The sequence below is a fragment of the Antedon mediterranea genome, chromosome 2, assembly GCF_964355755.1.
Source record: "Antedon mediterranea chromosome 2, ecAntMedi1.1, whole genome shotgun sequence".
NCBI lineage: Eukaryota > Metazoa > Echinodermata > Crinoidea > Comatulida > Antedonidae > Antedon > Antedon mediterranea.
This window is the reverse complement of record NC_092671.1, coordinates 32866640-32889360: the sequence shown is the minus strand read 5'-3', so window position 1 is coordinate 32889360 and position 22721 is coordinate 32866640. Positions and strand designations below refer to the sequence as shown.

At 34.6% G+C, this 22721-nt stretch overlaps 2 protein-coding genes across 2 annotated transcripts; both read right to left on the bottom strand.

Annotated features, from left to right (window-relative positions):
- Positions 1-319: 319 nt before the first annotated feature.
- Positions 320-19555, bottom strand: LOC140040833 (uncharacterized). The gene is made up of 3 exons (XM_072087068.1): positions 19342-19555; positions 13995-14214; positions 320-2564 (listed from the first exon to the last, which is right to left on the bottom strand). The coding sequence occupies exon 3, from the start codon at positions 2365-2367 to the stop codon at positions 742-744; it is 1626 nt and encodes a 541-aa protein (XP_071943169.1). The 5' UTR covers positions 2368-2564; positions 13995-14214; positions 19342-19555; the 3' UTR covers positions 320-741.
- Positions 14256-17776, bottom strand: LOC140040834 (uncharacterized). The gene is made up of 2 exons (XM_072087069.1): positions 17717-17776; positions 14256-16530 (listed from the first exon to the last, which is right to left on the bottom strand). The coding sequence occupies exon 2, from the start codon at positions 16332-16334 to the stop codon at positions 15033-15035; it is 1302 nt and encodes a 433-aa protein (XP_071943170.1). The 5' UTR covers positions 16335-16530; positions 17717-17776; the 3' UTR covers positions 14256-15032.
- Positions 19556-22721: the final 3166 nt, after the last annotated feature.

Genomic DNA, 22721 nt, shown 5'->3' with positions numbered 1-22721 from the left:
GACCAGTTGCAGAGCTCATCAGGATGGTTTCAGTGGTGCTGGAGGAGTCCTCCTAAAATAAATACCAAGCTCTCTCAATTACAAACAGCGAGTTTGTTGTAAAAAATGTTGAAAATCTGTTTTAATAATCACGTCAACATTGTATTTGCCGTCATATGTCAATGCAAACATACTAGTTGATGAAATACCCACATTATTGGCGCATTGCACATTCTCGAGGTGGATCGATTAACAGTTTTTTACACCAAAATCGCCTCAAAAGTATAATTTTATTGATGAAAATGCAATTAACACTCTAATATTGTGGGATTTACTGTCACATGGTGGGGCTTGATTACAGTTAGTAGAGTAATCCAGAGTTCTGTATGTAGTGTAAATATATATTTTAGGCCGGGTCATACTAATCTAATCTGTATGCCAGGCCTGTATCGCTAGGTAAGGTTTTATGATATAAAATGTTATCAAGTACTGTACATTACATGCTGCTAACATTACATTTAATGATAATAATTGAGATATTTAATTGTACATTTTTTAATGTAAAAAACTGTCAAAACATTGATAAGTTTATTCTGAAAATAAAGACTACAGTACTCTCTGTGGCTCTCTGTTTTGTTGTTTTACCAATAAAATGTTGAACACTATTTTAATTGATTTTAAAGGTACATGAAAATCACATTGCGGGGGAAAAGTTACTTTACTGTTATCTAGATTTCTCCAAGAGTATTTAGTAACACAACATCACATGTGTTTCAAGATTTGTATTCTCATATGCGATTCAAAATTGCTTTTTGATTTAAATCTCTTCCCACAATGTTCACATTCATATGGTCTCTCTCCTGTGTGTACTCTCAAATGTCTTTTCAAATTCCTACTTTGTTTAAATTTCTTTCCACAATGTTCACATTCATATGGTGTCTCTCCTGTGTGTATTCTTAAATGTTCCTTTATATTCTGATGTTCTTTAAATTTTTTCCCACAATGTTCACATTCATATGGTCTCTCTCCTGTGTGTACTCTCAAATGTCTTTTCAAATGCCAACTTTGTTTAAATGTTTTTCTACAATGTTCACATTCATATGGTGTCTCTCCTGTGTGTATTTTTAAATGTTTCTTCAAATAATTATTCAGTTTAAATTTCTTTCCACAAATTTCACATTCATATGGTGTCTCTCCTTTGTGTAATAGCAAATGCCTATTTAAATGCCCCTTCTGTTTAAATTTCTTTTCACAATGTTCACATTCAAATGGTGTCTCTCCTGTGTGTATTAGCAAATGTCTATTCAAATCCCACTTCTGTTTAAATTTCTTTCCACAATGTTCACATTCATATGGTGTCTCTCCCATGTGTATTCTTAAATGTTCCTTTAAATCCTCATTCCGTTTAAATTTTTTCCCACAATGTTCACATTCATATGGTGTCTCTCCTGTGTGTACTCTCAAATGTCTTTTCAAATGCCCATTTTGTTTAAATTTTTTCCCACAATGTTCACATTCATATGGTGTCTCTCCTGTGTGTATTCGTAAATGTTTCTTCAAATGATTATTCAGTTTAAATTTCTTTCCACAATATTCACATTCATATGGTGTCTCTCCTGTGTGTATTAGCAAATGCCTATTCAAATCCCCCTTCTGTTTAAATTTCGTTCCACAATGTTCACATTCAAATGGTGTCTCTCCTGTGTGTATTAGCAAATGTCTATTCAAATCCGAATTATGTTTAAATTTCTTTCCACAATTTTTACATTCATATGGTGTCTTTCCTGTGTGTATTAGCAAATGTGATTTCAAATGCCCACTTTGTTTAAATTTCTTTCCACAATTTTCACATTCATATGGTGTCTCTCCTGTGTGTATTAGCAAATGTGATTTCAAATGCCCACTTTGTTTAAATTTCTTTCCACAATTTTCACATTCATATGGTGTCTCTCCTGTGTGTATTAGCAAATGTGATCTCAAATGCCCACTTTGTTTAAATTTCTTTCCGCAATGTTCACATTCATATGGTGTCTCTCCCGTGTGTATTAGCAAATGTGATTTCAAATTGCTATTGTGGTGAAAATTATTTCCACAATGTTCACATTCATATGGTGTCTCTCTTAAATGTACTTTAAAATTCTCAATTTTTTTAAATTCCTTTCCACAATGTTCCCATTTATATTTTTGTGTCTCTTCCTTGTGTAGGCCTACTCTCAAATGTTGGTTGATTTCGTTTGTTTGGTGTTGCTTAAAATCAACTCCTTCATTAAATGTTTCTTCACAGACTTCATGTTTTATCTCTTTATCACGTTGCATATGTATTCCTAAATGTTTCTTCAAATCACTGAACTCAAATTTATCTCCACAATGTTCACATTTATATTTCATTTTGTTCTTTCTTTATTCTTAATCTTTATGCATGTATATTCTTGTGGCTAGTCCGAACGTTCAACTAGGCCTTAAACAATGATAGTATTATGTTCTTTTTCTCTTTGCACTAGCCTAGGCGGTACTGTTGCATACAATGTGGCCAACAGGTTAACAATTGCTGCACTCTGGTTTCGTTTCTTTTAGCACAATTTTGCCTAAAAATTGAATCAAATTATACAATTACTGATCACAATACTGTGTGACATTACAGCCTTTTTAATTATACTTTTTAAACAGACCAGTTGCAAAGCTCATCAGGATGGTTTCAGTGGTGCTGGAGGAGTCCTCCTAAAATAAATACTAAGCTCTCTCAATTACAACCAGCGACTTTGTTGTAAAAAATGTTGAAAATCTATGTTGTAATAATCGTGTCAACATTGTATTTGCCGTCATATGTCAATGCCAACATACTAGTTGATGAAATACCCACATATATTCAAGATAGTTTGTCTATTAATAGTTTTAAAATTAATTATAAAAAGCATTTCTCAAAAAAATAATTGTTTTTCCATACTTTTTCTTTTTAACGTTGTATATTTACTGATTGTTGTATTTTTTTGTCTTGGATTTTTAATTCTTGTTTTTAAGTTGTATGCAGGACCATATTGAAAAACAGAAAATTGTGATCTTTTCTTATTTGAATTATGTTATCCTGCTGAAATATGTTTTAATAAATAATAAATAAAAATTATTGACGCATTAAACATTCTCGAGGCGGATCGATTAATTAACATTTTTTACACCAAAATCGCCGCAAAAGTATAATTTTATTGATGAAAATGCAAATAACACTCTAAATATTGTGTCATTTACTGTCACATGGTGGGGCTTGATTACAGTTAGTAGTAGAGTAATCCAGAGTTCTTTATGTAGTGTAAATTATAATATAATAACACTACTACATTACTACTGTACTACTAATACTATTTTAGGCCGGGTCATACTAATCTAATCTGTATGCCCTCTATCGCTAGGTAAGGTTTTATGATATAAAATGTTATCAAGTACAGTACATGCTGCTAACATTACATTTAATGATAATAATTGTGTATACTGTATTAAAAATTGTACGTTTTGAACATTTTTTAATGTCAAAATATGGATAAGTTTATTCCGAAAATAAAGACTGCCCTCTGTGGTTCTCTGTTTTGTTGTTACCAATGAAATGTTGAACACTATTTGAATTGATTTTAAAGGTACATGAAATCACACTTAGTTACTTTACTTTTATCTAGATTTCTCAAGGAGTATTTAGTAACACAACATCACATGTGTTTCAAGATTTGTATTCTCGTATTGATTTCAAATTGCTTTTTGATTTAAATCTCTCACAATGTTCACATTCAAATGGTTCTCTCCTGTGTGCATTCTCTAATGTTCTTTAACTCCCCAATGCCATACTGTGGTGTTTAAATTTCTTTCTTCAATGTTCACATCCAAATGGTTTTTCTCCTGTGTGTATTCTCAAATGTTTTACAGTTTTTCTATTACAGTACAGTACATTAAATGTCATCTCCAAATTTCACATTCATATGGTGTCTCCCATGTGTGCATTCTCAAAATGTCTCTTCAAACCTCCATTCTGTTTAAATTTCTTCCCACAATATTCACATTCATACAGTGCCTCACCTCCAGTGTGTATTAGTAACAAATGCCTTTTCAAGTTCGTATTCCACTTAAACTTCTTCCCACAATATTCACATTCATATGGTGTCTCTCCTGTGTGTATTTTTAAATGTTTCTTCAAATAACTCTTCTGTTTAAATTTCTTTCCACAATGTTCACATTCATATGGTGTCTCTCCTGTGTGTATTCTCAAATGTTTCTTCAAATAATCATTTTGTTTAAATTCCTTTCCACAATGTTCACACTGATATAGTGTCTCTTCCTTGTGTAGGCCTACTCTCAAATGAACAGGTAGGTCTATTTTTGCTTGTTCAACTCCTTCGTCAAATGTCTTTTCACAGAGTTTATATTGTATCTCTTCATCAGATTGCAAATGTATACCTAAATGTTTCTTCAAATCACTTAATTCAAATTTATTTCCACAATGTTCACATTTATATTTCATTTTGGTCTTTCTTTATTCTTAGTAAAGGCATACAGTAACTGTACATGTTATTCCAGGATAATGTTCAAGGTGAATGTTTAAGACTAAGCCTACTGTACATCCTTGCTTGTTTTAAAATGATAATTATGATGGTACTTACCATCATGTTATGTTCTTTTTCATGCCTTTCAGTACAATACAAGCAATTTATAATATACTGTATGATGATACTGTATAGGCCTATATACAAGGGCAGCTTACAGGTTGTTTCGTTTCTTGAACACACATTAACAGTCTTTTCTTTAACACATTTTTTGCCTAAATCTACTAAATAAATAAAAATGTAGTCTGTATTGTAAAATTGTACTGCGTGGCGTACAGTTTTACTCAAATCAAAAGTAAAACAGTTGTATTTTGTAATCAACATATGACGTAGTGAACAGACGACGTGCAGCACTCATCAACTTCAACTTTTTGAATGGTTTCAATATATACAGAGCAAACAAACAGGCCAGCATTATATGTACATACAACAACACACACAGTTGCTGCTAGGCCATAACCTATAATACTACTACTAGGCCTAGCCTGACTAGGCCAGTCTGTCGGACAGACAGTTGTGTCCAAAACAACAAGCAAGGCTAGGCCTAGCCTCTAGCTAGGAGGCCTAGCCTACACGGATGCTAGTCAAGTCGCCCCATCGCAAAGTCGCCCCGACACAGTCGCCCCATCGCAAAGTCGCCCCAAAACGTTAAAAAATAGTTTATAAGTGCGTAAAATGTCGCAATGATACACAAAATAACACGGAACGTGTATGCATAAAAGGGGAAGCCCCGCCATGTAGTCTCAGGTTACACGATCGGCACGCACCCCCATCATCAGAGAGGAAACCCCGACTAATCACTCCGCGGTCGCACTAACGTGCTAGCTTACCAGAGGGAAACCCCCGTAATTACTCCGCCGTTGTCGCACTACAACGCACCATCTGAAGATGGGGAAACCCCGCCGGAGTTTTACGATATCAGTCGCGTTCGAAATCGGCCGCGTTTAATTTTGGTCGCGATAAAATAATGTTATACGATCTAGATTATTTTTAATTTGGTCGATGAATATTTATTATTATTATTAGGCCTATATTAATAATTGATTTCTGTTTTTATTTTACAGGTCAGTATGATGAGAAAGATGTGTGCCTTAAAAAATGACAATTTGTAAATATAGTTTAAGATTATAGTATTATCCAGCATAATGTCATTATGATTTAACAGTACATAATTATTTAAATGTGAAATATTTTATAGGAAACGTAGGCTGCGTCTGTGTCTTTTATTTTATATGCAACAAATTACGTAAAACAATTTTCAGTTTACTATTATATACATAGTATTACAATGAACATTGATTGTAGGCCTAAGCCTGGAAAGGCAATCCCATCATTATATCCATTATAAAATTGCATCATATCACCACTATATGTCGTAAATGATGACGTGCGTGTGTGTATTCGTCGTACGTCCGTGTACGTATTATTCCCTGCCTCTTCACTGTCTTGTTTAATTTAAAATTAAATAAACACCCGATATGAGGATATTTATTAGGCATGATAATTAGAATGTTCTATAACCAAAAGGGTTGAAAAGAATTTCTTCAGTAAAATGATCATTGTGCTGTTGAATAAAAGGCGACTCGCCATTTGAAACATTCTCTGAAACCAATCGGAGCTGCGCCTTCTGGTATCTGTTTCCTCACAGCTGCTACGTCTTTCTGCTGACCGTCGGGGATTCCCCTTTTTAAAAAACACGCACACGATACTGTACGATGGTTTTTCCATGGTCAAAATGTAGCGTTTTAAATTTTACTAAAATACCTGCATGTAAACAATCATATCGGCGATGACATTTTTTTTTTTTTTTTTTCTTCATTTTGAAAAGTCATTATAAAATTAAGACACATAACTTGTCAATAAATGCAAAATGATCAATAAGTAGCCTATAACACTCATTGTATTACAACACTGTTATTGTTTTAACTACTGTAAATCTATACGAAGGCCTACTACACATTTATACATTTATTAATTATATTATCCTAAAAAAAGATCTGGTATCCACGCGTAGGTTGAAGAAAGATTCGTAATTGTGGCTCTGGTAACTAATTTTAAAATCATATTAAATTAACATTTTCGAAACTATAAATCAGGGATAATCTTTTTAGAACTTTCAAACAAGGGACTATTTCTTTATTTTTAAAAAGCACATCACTCCATTAAAACCTGTAAAATAAAATTTAAAACACAAATTATGTATATAATAGGATAAACATTATAATGTATACGACATTTAGCGCGACCAAAGTAACAACGCAATCGATATCAAACGCAACCGATATGAATTATGATTAAAACAGCGTACTACTAGCGGCGGCGCTTCATAATCATACCGAAATAAAACCGTGGGCGACTTTGCGATGGGGCGACTTTGCGATGGGGCGACTTTGTTTTGGGGCGACTTTGCGATGGGGCGACTTTGTATTGGGCGACTTTGTATGAGGCGACTTTGCGATGGGGCGACTTGACTGGATCCCGCCTACACTAGCCTACTTAGATATTAAAGACTAGGCCTAGCTAGGCCTAGACCTGTTATTATGACATACGTTTGATAATAAAGGCCTGGCTATTAACTAGGCTATAATCAACAAAGATTAGTAAGATACTATGTAGATACGGTAGTAGGTACAGCTTAAACCCTAAGCCTAGTAGGTTATTTATGCTGCAAAATAATGAGTGTGATTACCGCATGGACAATGGCGGTGTGATTGACGCTGAATTAACCAAAGAACTTATAACGCAAGAATCTCCTGTTCTTCAATTTGCATTCAAAACATAGTATCGGAAGTACAGGGTTAAAAGGTCAAACTGGGCGACGCCATAGCATGTAGTAGAGCAGTTAACGCCATAAAAATAGCCAAGTTGTGCACTTTATTACCAAAGCATGAAACTTGCCACAAAGTTTCTTTGATGTATATAGATTCAAAATATCGGGGGGTGCCAAGTGTCCAACGTCCGGTATGGCGGCCATCTTGATTTCAAAATGGCCACCATAAAAACAAAAAGTGTTCATATCTTGGCAACTATAAACAGTAGAGACTTGATACTTACGGTGGCCCACAACTGTCACGCACACTATATAAATCATATTCACACAATTAAAGAAGGAATCACACAATTAAAGAAGGAATCACACAATTAAAGAAGAAATCACACAATTAAAGAAGGAATCACACAATTAAAGAAGAAATCACACAATTAAAGAAGGAATCGCATATAAACAAAAGAAAGCATGAAAATATAAAAAGAAATGCACAAATAAAGAAGAGCTAAGCACAATTAAAGAAGTCCGCAACAAATTCGAAAGCTCCTCGCACAATTAAAGAAGTCTGCAACAAATTTGAAAGCCCCTCGCACAATTAAAGAAGTCCGCAACAAATTCAAAAGCTCCTCGCACAATTAAAGAAGTCCGCAACAAATTCGAAAGTACCTCACACACAATTAAAGTACAGTAGTCCGTATGGAACGCCATTGCTGCCTCCAGCAGGAAACTTTAATTCTATTCGGCTCTTTTACCATTACGTTCGGCTCTTTTACCATTCGGCGCATTTCTATTCGGCCTTTTTACCATTACGTACGGCTCTTTCAGCATTCAGCTCATTTCTATTTGGCCCATTTTTTACCATTACGTTCGGCTCTTTCAGCTTTCGGCTCTTTTTTATTCGGCCAATTTAACATTACGTTCGGCTCTTTTTGATTCGGCCCTTTTTTATTCGGCTCTTTCTGCATTACGTTGGGCTCTTTTTAAATCGGCATTTTTTTATATGGCGCAATTAAAATCTAACCTTTGACATGGGGTAAAATGGAAGAAAATCAACGACTGGAAATGAGTCTATGAAAAGTTGGATGTGAAAAAACTGTTCGGGAAGTCAGAGTCGCAACGCTAAAAACAGCATTACGAATCTTAGATAGAAACTGTGATACTTATTAATATCATTATAATTATTTTAACGCGTGGCGCAGTCGTATTTTAATTATTAATTCATGTATGGCATAGGCAAAGTTTCATCCATCGCTCTCTCCCTCGCGCAACGACTATCTAGGCTACAGTAATCCCTATAACACTCCGACTCTCGGTGGTGTGGTGTGTGTGGCACTCAATAAGTGCAAGCTATAATCAAAGATAGTGTAGAGTAGGAAGATGTTACACTTCCTATTCGTTCAATGCAAATAAAAGCGAGACAACATGGAGCTAAATTTAAAGGGCGCCTCGCACGTCGAGTAGGGATACGGAAAGTTATTGTATAGGAAATAGGCTATTATAACAGTAGAATAATATGATTGTAAAATTAAGATTTAATACGAATTAACATATAAAATGTAATGTTATCTTTATAGAAAGTGCAAATGAATCATATTTATATGTTTTGGAATACAAATTTGTGTTTCAATTACCTGGAATTGTTTAGGTCACCTGGAATTTATCTACCCGTATTTTATTTCTTTTATTTTAATGTTTTTATTTGCAAATCAATTGAACTTTTTAAAATTACTTACATTTAATTGTTTATCATTGGACATAGATAGAAAATTTAATACCTAGCTTTAGAAACACTTCTTCATCAGAGTGAATAAATATATTAGGAGCCTAGTGGTAAATAGGCCTACAATGTGTATGCCTATATAATAATCCATTACGTATGGTTTATTTCTAAGGGTAATAAAAGAGAATAGGTAGTATGGCATGTAATCAATAATCAATCAATCAATCAATATTTATTATAATCAATAATATTATACAAATAGTCTGCATAAACTGAATACGGTACCAGTAAGCTTGAACATTATAGGAATTTAGGACTACGAGTATGTTTTTTTACTGAAAAAAAAAAACAATTATTGTTATCTATTAATTTTAATAATTTAATAATACTGTAACTAATTATTATATTATGCTTGTAACACTCCGAACTTTCGTGCATTCATCGTAATTGTATATGCCCTGATTAACGCCTAATATTATTGATAATATTAATTATAAGCCAATGAGTTCATTATTGGTAAGGTTATATCAAGGAAAAAATATCCGTGGGGAGGCCTACTTTACCCCCTTTCATTATACTACCCTTACAAAAAATGTTCTATCTATAGAAGTTTTAGAATTCTATGTTAATCTATAGAAACAGATAATTTCTATAGAAACGAATTTACAGATTCTACCCCTAGAGTTTTATAGAAATTGCAGAAGAATTGCTATAATTTATTCATAAATCATATATTGTTTGTCAACAACAATACTGTATACTGTAAAATTTGCATTATGACTTCAGACTTAACTGGGGTTTACCAAGATAGGTAAGAGTTTTTATGGGTACGGGTTGGTTTGGGTACGAGATGACCAGCATCCATTCATGAATGCGTCTACAGGCGCGCGTAAGCCTCCTCTTGATCCTAGCTCAGTGTTTACAGTCATGTCATGACAAAACTTACTCCAAATAAATGTATTAACAATTAAAAAGATCCAAAAACAGTATGAAAACATCATATTAATTTTTAACTTTGTATAATAAAGACAAAAAAAGAAGTTTTTGTTTCTTTTTTGGGGCTTATTTTTACAATTTATTGCCGAAAACACCATTTTCATTGGGCTTTGCCATTGCGCTTCTCATGTTTCAGATTCGTCTATCCCTACTCGTCGTGAGAGGCGCCCTATCTCGAGCGGTTCTCTAATTTTTGAGCGAAGTGTAACATCTTCCTACTACACTATCTTTGCTATAATTCACTTCCCAGAGCTATGGGCATGCGCAATAACGTGTCGGATTCCCCAACGGTGGGCAGTTGAGTTCCGGTGCCGGAATCCTAACCACGGCGTAATATATATGTGTCAAACCAAAAATGACAATACATAAATAAAGTCGATGATTCCGAACCAAATGCCCAAATAATTCTACAGTGAATATAAAACATAAGTTTAGAAAATAAATAACATCCTTACCATGCCATTCCATCAAAAGGCTAGTTTTGACGATTGCTTTTTAAGATGATCATCTCTAAGTTCTCCCATGCTTTAACATACCTCTCGCTGTGTTTGTTTACCATTGTATACCCACTAAAAGGTCAAACTGACGGTGACCTCGCGAGCGCGAAACGTGTCTATTGTTCACAAACCACATATTTCTATTTGCTCTAATGAAAAGTTTCGTCAAAAAATGACCGGAAATGACGTTTCTTCCAGTTTAACCTTTGACCTCTTTTATGTATATCTCCGTAACTACTGATCATTTTCAATCGATTTTGGTGTCATTTTGTTTAGAATAGAGACATTTATATTTGTAGTAATGAAACATTTTCACATAAAATGACTGGAAATACAATTTATAACCTTTGACATATATAATTATGTGAACATACTGTATGTGGTTTACATTGGTATAAATGCACCTAATTTTTTTTACCGAAATAAATGACACTTAATGCAAAAATGACTAGGAATTATTATTCTGAATTTTTTACTTTTCATGTGATAGGATAGGCGTAAAGTACGACAGATCGCTGAGAAACAGCAATCACTGAGCTCATCTATGCCGACTTGTTTGCTGTGATGTGTCAATCGTTAGATAAAAGTTTTGGTCCTCTCTTTCATCTTTTTTTTTTTTTTTATGTATTATACCATATGGAAAATTGTCTGAAATAAATGTTGAATTGAATTGTTAGATGCCATTTGGAAATATTTTTGATGTAAAGTAGCATTCTTTCTTTGATGTTGCATATGAGACAAGTTCGGAAAGTTCTCCTTTTCATGAGTTAAGAGAACACCGTCTTTCAAAGTACTTACTACAAACTTATCCTGCATTTGTGCAGTAGACCTACTTTCATTAGTCAGAAACTCATATAATTCTTGTTCATTTTCGTTGCATCTAAAAAAATGTACTCCATTTTTATGGTAATGGGCCTTTGCTGTAAACCATCTGAATCCTTTTCCTCGATTTTCTCTATTCATTGATTTTTTAGCAAAATCCGAACCAAATCAATTCGTAAAAGACATCTCAATATAATTATTCAATTAATCCTCAAATTAGTGACATGGACCTACAATATACTGTTCTGTACAAGATCTTTTTAGGCATCCACCTGTGGACTTTCACTTTGAAGGTCTTGGTCTCCTAATCATACAAGAAACAATGTCTGATTTAATCAATCAAAGTAGTGGGTCCAGACAAAGAAGGGGGTGTAAGACCATCCACAGACAAAGAAGGGGTATAAGACCATCCACAGACAAAGAAGGGGGTATAAAACCATCCACAGACAAAGAAGGGGGTGTAAGACCATCCACAGACAAAGAAGGGGGTGTAAGACCATCCACAGACAAAGAAGGGGGTGTAAGACCATCCACAGACAAAGAAAGGGGTGTAAGGCCATCTACAGACAAAGAAGGGGGTGAAGGACCATCCACAGACAAAGAAGGGGGTGTAAGACCATCCACAGACAAAGAAGGGGGTGTAGGACCGTCCACAGACAAAGAAGGGGGTGTAGGACCGTCCACAGACAAAGAACAAGGTGTAAGACCATCCACTGACAAAGAAAGGGGTATAGGACCACTTACAGACAAAGAAGGGGGTATAAGACCATCCACAGACAAAGAAGGGGGTGTAGGACCATCCACAGACAAAGAAGGGGGTACAAGACCATCCACAGGCACAGATAGGGGTATAATACCGTCCACAGACAAAGAAGGGGGTGTAAGACCACCCACAGACAAAGAAGGGGGTGTAAGACCGTCCACACACAAAGAAGGGGGTGTAAGACCGTCCACACACAAAGAAGGGGGTGTCGGACCATCAACAGACAAAGAAGGGGATGTAAGACCACCCACAGACAAAGAAGGGGGTGTAAGACCATCCACACACAAAGAAGGGATTATAAGACCATCTACAGACAAAGAAGGGGTGTAGGACCATCCACAGACAAAGAAGGGGGTGTAGGACCATCCACAGACAAAGAAGGGGTGTAAGACCATCTACAGACAAAGAAAGGGGTGTAAGACCATCCACACACAAAGAAAGGGGTGTAATACCATCAACAGACAAAGAAGGGGGTATAAGACCATCCACAGACAAAGAAGGGGGGTATAAGACCATCCACAGACAAAGAAGGGGGTATAAGAACATCCACAGACAAAGAATGAGGTATAAGACTATCTACAGACAAAGAAGGAGGGGTAGGACCATATTAACCGAGGAAGCATACAAAAAGAAGATGCAATCAAAATAGGCCTACCACTTGGAAAACAATAAATTGTAGAATAACTGAGGCTTGATTGTTGAAATATAAAGGGTTCTTTGTAATGTAAGTAAGGTCATTAATAATATATTGATATAAACACTATCATCATACTATTCATTTGACATTCAAATACAGTCTATCTCGAAAAGAAGCTCATACTATCACCTTTTCAAGATTTTACGGTATTCCATAACATGTATGTTATTTCCTCTGTCAAACTATTAAAACTTTTAGCGAATCAGAGGGTGCCAACATCATTGAACTAATAGTACCACCAAGCACAATGTATACCAATTTTATGTACTGTACTATATACAATTTTAGTCCATTAATCATTTAATATAATTACGCCTATCAGGTCAAAGTTCAAAATTAGATGCATTTAAGGCCAACAAAAACCACATACAGTATATTCATATAATTAAAAATCAATAAATAAATGTCAAGGGTCATAAATTGTATTTCCGGTCATTTTATGTGAAAATGTTTCATTACTACAAATATAAATGTATTTATTCTGAACAAAATGACACCAAAATCGATTGAAAATGACCAGTAGTTACAGAGATATACAAATACGAGGTCAAAGGTCAAACTGAAAGAAACGTCATTTCCGGTCATTTTTGGACTAAAATTTTCATTAGAGCAAATAGAAATATATAGTTTGTGAACAATTTGAGCCCAGAATTAAGTCTCTAATGTGTATAGTTGCCAAGATATGAACATATTTTGTTTTTATGGTGGCCATTTTGAAATCAAGATGGCCGCCATACCGGACGTTCGACACTTGACACCCCCCGATATTTTGAATCTATATACATTAAAGAAACTTTGTGCCAAGTTTCATGCTTTGGTAATAAAATGCACAGCTCATGTCATTAACTGCTCTACTAATGGAGCAGCTCCCCCTCCAAACTAGGAAGTCAATTACTCTACCCCCCTAGAGTATTAGCAGAACCCCTCTATGATTTTGACTTTCTAATTTGATGCGGGCGCCCTACTCCTCAGTCAATTACTCTACCCCCCTAGAGTATTAGCAGATCCCCTCTATGATTTTAACTTTCTAATTTGATGCGGGCGCCCTACTCCATGGCTCACAATGGCGCCACCCATAGCTCTATTCTATCCCACAATGCCTTTCGAAATTGTTACGCGCTTCGGACGAACAGGAGATTCTTGTGTTATAAGTTCTTTGGCTGAACGTACTGTGGCTTGGCTGTGACACTGAACCAATATCACACTTCCTCTATTCGATCAATGCAGATAAACGAGGTATATTCAGAGCGTCATTTCGACGATCGAGCATTCTCTACTTCTACGGACCGCTTTTTCTCTTTGCACTAGCCTAGGCGGTACTGTTGCATACAATGTGGCCAACAGGTTAACAATTGCTGCACTCTGTTTCGTTTCTTCAGCACAATTTTGCCTAAAAATTGAATCAAATTATACAATTACTGATCACAATACTGTGTGACATTACAACCTTTTTAATTATACTTTTTAAACAGACAAGTTGCAGAGCTCATCAGGATGGTTTCAGTGGTGCTGGAGGTGTCCTCCTAAAATAAATACCAAGCTCTCTCAATTACAACCAGCGAGTTTGTTGTAAAAAATGTTGAAAATCTGTTTTAATAATCACGTCAACATTGTATTTGCCATCATATGTCAATGCAAACATACTAGTTGATGAAATACCCACATTATTGGCGCATTGCACATTCTCGAGGTGGATCGATTAACAGTTTTTTACACCAAAATCGCCTCAAAAGTATAATTTTATTGATGAAAATGCAATTAACACTCTAATATTGTGTGATTTTCTGTCACATGGTGGGGCTTGATTACAGTTAGTAGAGTAATCCAGAGTTCTGTATGTAGTGTAAATATTTTAGGCCGGGTCATACTAATCTAATCTGTATGCCAGGCCTGTATCGCTAGGTAAGGTTTTATGATATAAAATGTTATCAAGTACTGTACATTACATGCTGCTAACATTACATTTAATGATAATAATTGAGATATTTAATTGTACATTTTTTAATGTAAAAAACTGTCAAAATATTGATAAGTTTATTCTGAAAGTAAAGACTACAGTACTCTCTGTGGCTCTCTGTTTTGTTGTTTTACCAATAAAATGTTGAACACTATTTTAATTGATTTTAAAGTTACATGAAAATCACATTGCGGGGGAAAGGTTACTTTACTGTTATCTAGATTTCTCCAAGAGTATTTAGTAACACAACATCACATGTGTTTCAAGATTTGTATTCTCATATGCGATTCAAAATTGCTTTTTGATTTAAATCTCTTCCCACAATGTTCACATTCATATGGTCTCTCTCCTGTGTGTACTCTCAAATGTCTTTTCAAATTCCTACTTTGTTTAAATTTCTTTCCACAATTTTCACATTCATATGGTGTCTCTTTTGTGTGTATTTTTAAATGTTTCTTCAAATAATTATTCAGTTTAAATTTCTTTCCACAAATTTCACATTCATATGGTGTCTCTCCTGTGTGTATTCTTAAATGTTCCTTTAAATTCTGATGTTCTTTAAATTTTTTTCCACAATGTTCACATTCATATGGTCTCTCTCCTGTGTGTACTCTTAAATGTCTTTTCAAATCCCGACTTTGTTTAAATGTTTTTCTACAATGTTCACATTCATATGGTGTCTCTTCTGTGTGTATTTTTAAATGTTTCTTCAAATAATTATTCAGTTTAAATTTCTTTCCACAAATTTCACATTCATATGGTGTCTCTTCTGTGTGTATTAGCAAATGTGATTTTAAATCCCCCTTCTGTTTAAATTTCTTTTCACAATGTTCACATTCAAATGGTGTCTCTCCTGTGTGTATTAGCAAATGTTTATTCAAATCCCAATTCTGTTTAAATTTCTTTCCACAATGTTCACATTCATATGGTGTCTCTCCTGTGTGTATTCTTAAATGTTCCTTTAAATCCTTATTATATTTAAATTTCTTCCCACAATGTTCACATTCATATGGTCTCTCTCCTGTGTGTACTCTCAAATGTTTTTTCAAATTCCCACTTTGTTTAAATTTCTTTCCACAATGTTCACATTCATATGGTGTCTCTCCTGTGTGTATTCTTAAATGTTCCTTAAAATCCTCATTATATTTAAATTTTTTCCCACAATGTTCACATTCATATGGTCTCTCTCCTGTGTGTACTCTCAAATGTCTTTTCAAATGCCCACTTTGTTTAAATTTGTTCCCACAATGTTCACATTCATATGGTGTCTCTCCTGTGTGTATTCTTAAATGTACTACAAAATTCCCACTTTGTTTAAATTCCTTTCCACAATGTTCACATTTATATTTTTGTGTCTCTTCCTTGTGTAGGCCTACTCTCAAATGTTGGTTGATTTCGTTTGTTTGGTGTTGCTTAAAATCAACTCCTTCATTAAATGTTTCTTCACAGACTTCATGTTTTATCTCTTTATCACGTTGCATATGTATTCCTAAATGTTTCTTCAAATCACTGAACTCAAATTTATCTCCACAATGTTCACATTTATATTTCATTTTGATCTTTCTTTATTCTTAATCTTTATGCATGTATATTCTTGTGGCTAGTCCGAACGTTCAACTAGGCCTTAAACGATGATAGTATTATGTACTTTTCTCTTTGCACTAGCCTAGGCGGTACTGTTGCATACAATGTGGCCAACAGGTTAACAATTGCTGCACTCTGGTTTCGTTTCTTTTAGCACAATTTTGCCTAAAAATTGAATCAAATTATACAATTACTGATCACAATAATGTGTGACATTACAGCCTTTTTAATTATACTTTTTAAACAGACCAGTTACAGAGCTCATCAGGATGGTTTCAGTGGTGCTGGAGGAGTCCTCCTAAAATAAATACTAAGCTCTCTCAATTACAACCAGCAACTTGTAAAAAATGTTGAAAATCTATGTTGTAATAATCGTGTCAACATTGTATTTGCCGTCATATGTCAATGCCAACATACTGTACTACTGTAGTTGATGAAATACCCACATTATTGACGCATTAAACATTCTTGAGGCGGATCTATTAATTAACATTTTTTACACCAAAATCGCCGCAAAAGTATAATTTTATTGATGAAAATGCAATTAACACTCTAAATATTGTGTCATTTACTGTCACATGGTGGGGCTTGATTACAGTTAGTAGTAGAGTAATCCAGAGTTCTTTGCTACATTACTACTACTAATACTATTTTAGGCCGGGTCATACTAATCTAATCTGTATGCCCTCTATCGCTAGGTAAGGTTTTATGATATAAAATGTTATCAAGTACAGTACATGCTGCTAACATTACATTTAATGATAATAATTGTGTATATTAAATTGTACGTTTTGAACATTTTTTAATGTCAAAATATGGATAAGTTTATTCCGAAAATAAAGACTGCCCTCTGTGGCTCTCTGTTTTGTTGTTACCAATGAAATGTTGAACACTATTTGAATTGATTTTAAAGGTACAGTACATGAAATCACACTTAGTTACTTTACTTTTATCTAGATTTCTCAAGGAGTATTTAGTAACACAACATCACATGTGTTTCAAGATTTGTATTCTCGTATTGATTTCAAATTGCTTTTTGATTTAAATCTCTCACAATGTTCACATTCAAATGGTTCTCTCCTGTGTGCATTCTCTAATGTTCTTTAACTCCCCAATGCCATACTGTGGTGTTTAAATTTCTTTCTTCAATGTTCACATCCAAATGGTTTTTCTCCTGTGTGTATTCTCAAATGTTTTACAGTTTTTCTATTACAGTACAGTACATTAAATGTCATCTCCAAATTTCACATTCATATGGTGTCTCCCATGTGTGCATTCTCAAAATGTCTTTTCAAACCTCCATTCTGTTTAAATTTCTTCCCACAATATTCACATTCATACAGTGCCTCACCTCCAGTGTGTATTAGCAACAAATGCCTTTTCAAATTCGTATTCCACTTAAACTTCTTCCCACAATATTCACATTCATATGGTGTCTCTCCTGTGTGTATTTTTAAATGTTTCTTCAAATAACTCTTTTGTTTAAATTTCTTTCCACAATGTTCACATTCATATGGTGTCTCTCCTGTGTGTATTAGCAAATGCCTATTCAAATCCCCATTCTGTTTAAATTTCTTTCCGCAATGTTCACATTCATACGGTGTTTCTCCTGTGTGCACCATCAAATGTGCTTTCAAATTTGCATTCCGTTTAAATTTCTTCCCACAATGTTCACATTCATATGGTGTCTCTCCTCTGTGTATTCTTAAATGTGATTTCAAATTGCCATTTGAGTTAAATTTCTTCCCACAATGTTCACATTCATATGGCGTCTCTCCTGTGTGTATTCTCAAATGTGATTTTAAATTTCCCTTTGAGTTAAATTTTTTTCCACAATGTTCACATTCATATGGTGTCTCTCCTGTGTGTATTCTCAAATGTTTCTTCAAATAATCATTTTGTTTAAATTCCTTTCCACAATGTTCACACTGATATAGTGTCTCTTCCTTGTGTAGGCCTACTCTCAAATGAACAGGTAGGTCTATTTTTGCTTGTTCAACTCCTTCGTCAAATGTCTTTTCACAGAGTTTATATTGTATCTCTTGATCAGATTGCAAATGTATTCCTAAATGTTTCTTCAAATCACTTAATTCAAATTTATTTCCACAATGTTCACATTTATATTTCATTTTGGTCTTTCTTTATTCTTAGTAAAGGCATACAGTAACTGTACATGTTATTCCAGGATAATGTTCAAGGTGAATGTTGAAGACTAGGCCTACTGTACATCCTTGCTTGTTTTAAAATGATAATTATGATGGTACTTACCATCACCATGTTATGTTCTTTTTCATGCCTTTCAGTACAATAAAAGCAATTTATAATATACTGTATTATGATACTGTATATGATATATACAAGGGCAGCTTACAGGTTGTTTCGTTTCTTTAACACACATTAACAGTCTTTTCTTTTACACATTTTTTTCCTAAATCTACTAAAATAAATAAAACTGTAATCTGTATTGTATAATTGTACTGCGTGGCATACAGTTTTACTCAAATCAAAAGTAAAACAGTTGTATTTTGTAATCACGTCGTAAACAGACGACGTGCAGCACTCATCAACTTCAACTTTTTGAATGGTTTCAATACAGAGCAAACAAACAGGCCAGCATTATATGTACATACAACAACACACACAGTTGCTGCTAGGCCATAACCTAGAATACTACTACTAGGCCTACTAGCCTGACTAGGCCAGTCTGTCGGACAGACAGTTGTGTCCAAAACAACAAGCAAGGCTAGGCCTAGCCTCTAGGTCCTAGGAGGCCTCTAGCCTACAGTACTTAGATATTAAAATACTAGCTAGGCCTAGGCCTAGACCTGTTATTATGACATAGCCTACGTTTGATAATAAAGGCTATTAACTAGGCTATAATCAACAAAGATTAGTAAGATACTATGTAGATACGGTAGGTACAGCTTAAACCCTAAGCCTAGGTTATTTATGCTGCAAAATAATGAGTGTGATTACCGCATGGACAATGGCGATGTGATTGACGCTGAACGTACTGTGGCTTGGCTGTGACACTGAACCAATATCACACTTCCTCTATTCGATCATGGATTAACTTTAATCAAAGAACTTATAACACAAGAATCTCCTGTTCTTCAATTTGCATTCAAAACACAGTATCGGAAGTACAGGGTTAAAAGGTCAAACTGGGCGACGCCATTTCACAGCATGGAGCAGCGCCCCCTCCAAACAAACTAGGAAGTCAATTACTCTACCCCCCTAGAGTATTAGCAGAACCCCTCTATGATTTTGACTTTCTAATTTGATGCGGCGGGCGCCCTACTCCTCAGTCAATTACTCTATCCCCCCTAGAGCATTAGCAGATCCCCTCTATGATTTTGACTTTCTAATTTGATGCGGGCGCCCTACTCCATGGCTCACAATGGCGCCACCCATAGCTCTATTCTATCCCACAATGCCTTTCGAAATTGTTACGCGCTTCGGACGAACAGGAGATTCTTGTGTTATAAGTTCTTTGCTTTAATCCATGATTCGATCAATGCAAATAAACGCGAGACACTATGGGCGCGGGCGGGGCCTATTTCAAGGGCGCCTCGCACGTTGAGTAGAGATACGAAAAGTTATTCTACAGGAAATAGGCAGTAGGCCCTATAATGACTGTAAAATTAAGATTTAATACAAATTAACATATAAAATGTAATGTTATCTTTATAGAAAGTACAATCATAAATGTATCATATTTTTATGCTTTGGAATAAAAATGTGTATTTCAATTACCTGGAATTGTTTAGGTACCGCAATACCATATTATTTCTTTTATAAATGTTTTTATTTTATTACAAATCAACTGAATTATTATTTACACTTAATTGTTTATCATTGGACAGAGATAGAGAATGTAATACCTAGCTAGAAACACTTCTTCATCAGATTGAATAAATATGTTCTAGTGGTAATAATACAATATGTATGCTTATATAATAATAATATAATTATTTTGCCTCCAAATAAATTTCCTTACAAATTTACTTAGTATAGTTATCCTTAATATAAAATGTAGTTCAGTACACTATTGAATGTATTGCAACTTTAATTGTTACCATGGTTATTCCTAGTTTTGACCTGGAGTACCACACTGTATTATCATTAAGGCCCTGTTCAGACCCATGGCGTTAGACCGTTTTAGCGTACGACGCTAAAAGAATGTGTGTCTGAACAGTTGGGGATTAGCGTACAACGCGTCGTACAACGGTTGTAGCGTTGTAGTGGAAAACGGTTGATAGTACCGTTTTAGCGTACGACGCTACTGTATGTCAACGTTGTATCCAATCAGAACGTTTCCTGTTATGACGCGGAACAAGGTTTGACCTAGGCTGACATCTTGTATCGTCAATGTGTGAGATGGATTTCAATAACAAAAAGGCCAGAATAAAGATACGGGTTGCGATTTTTTTTTCCGTACGAGAGTTCCTCCATCGGTTCGTTTCGGACTCAATCGACTCTTCGGTAAGCCACCGATGCTCACTGATGCGTGACAGCAACCACAAGACAAAACGTGAGCAGCTTTTTTGCACGAGTGACAGATTTATACATACTAGAGGCCTAATACTATACTCACTGTAAATATAATAATAAATATTAATAGTAGTACTGAACGTCATTGTAATAATAAATAATAGGCCTAGAATTTTAATAATATAATACTGTATAGGCAGCCACAAACCAATGTATGTACCATCAGATTCACAAACAGTAACACACAAACAGCAGCAGCACTTTGTTGGTCGTCACAAGCAAGGCCTAGCCTAGCCCTACGTACGTGTGCTTCAATGTAGTACATTTCCATCTACAGTACTATTTTTTATTTTAATAAAATGAAGTAGTAGGTTAGAAATTATATGTACAGAAGTAACACTAACAGATGTTTTTATCAAGAAAATTACAATTTTCTTCAGGTTTTTAAGTGTAACATTTGAAAAATTGTATACATATAGGCCTAGTATTAGTAACATGTATTCTTGTAGGCCTAAGTTGTAATGTATAGAAACACATGCTTGCTTATAAAGCGTTTAATATTGTGTTAATTTAATAATTATTGATATCTTGGCCAGTGGAAATTTTGAATTAAAATGAACAATTTAAAAAAAAAAATTATTTCCGAAACCATAATAAAAAAAATAAAATCAAGAATATGGAATAAAGAAAACCGATCTTCATGACAAGATGATAGTATTTATCACATATAATTATAAGCTTCCTGGAAAATGTGTTACAGTATTATTAAATGTATTTGTACTATTGCTTTCCTGTCTTCTGAATGTTTTTTACTTTGCATATATTTTTTATGATTTTCCAAATTACATATACACATAATAAACAATAATATTAGTTGTAGGCCTATAACTTAATTAAAACTCCAAAATTGCCTATATTAAAAGTCTGAAATCTTTATTTTTCAAGATTGGGGATAATTACGTACACCTTTAACGTAAAATTTCCATTACCTTACAATATAAATATTAATTTAATAATATTATTTTAAAAGGTATAAAAAACATACACTGTGCATAGAAATTCCTACTGTACATAATCATTTTAAATTCAAAAGTAATACCTTGCATATGCTTACACAAGCTTGGCTAGGCTAGCCATGGGCTAGCTACAATACCATAAACGATAAGAAAAGAGCCTCTCGTTCGTGACAAAAGGTCGTTCAACTTCAAAAAATAATATCTGATACGACCTACTATTGGGTCGTAGACCTAAGTATCTTCAATATGCTATTGGGTTCTTAATGTAATTACTAAGTAGACCTAGTATTTATTAATTAATGTCATCAAAACTCGTATTAGTGTAGATTCATTTTACTATTATGAGAGCCTGTGTGAAAGTATAGCTCGCGGTTTGTAAATGTAAATTGTATTATATTGTCACGCATCAGTGAGCTGACTTTACCGAATACCGAAGAGAGTCGATTGAGTCCGAAACGAACCGATGGAGGAACTCTCGTACGGAAAAAAAAATCGCATACGGGTTGGGTAGGTTTGGCCAGTATGCGTACCTTTTTATGGCCAGCGGGCGTCCCGGAAATTTCGCAATATGGCCAGCGGGCGTCCAATTATTGCGCAATATTTGTTCAATGGCAGCGTCCGCTCCGTGCGTGTGAAATACGTACAATGCGACACAGATGGCGCTATATACATAATTAATTTTATATATACAGAATTTGCAAGTAGGGCAAGGCTGAACTGAGGCCTCTAAAATCCAATCTATCTGTTCAGAGCAGGCTAGTAGCCAAAGTTAAACTGATTTAGTAAATTATACTACTGTATTTTAGGGCCTAATTAATAACAATAATTATTAATAGTTTTAACTAT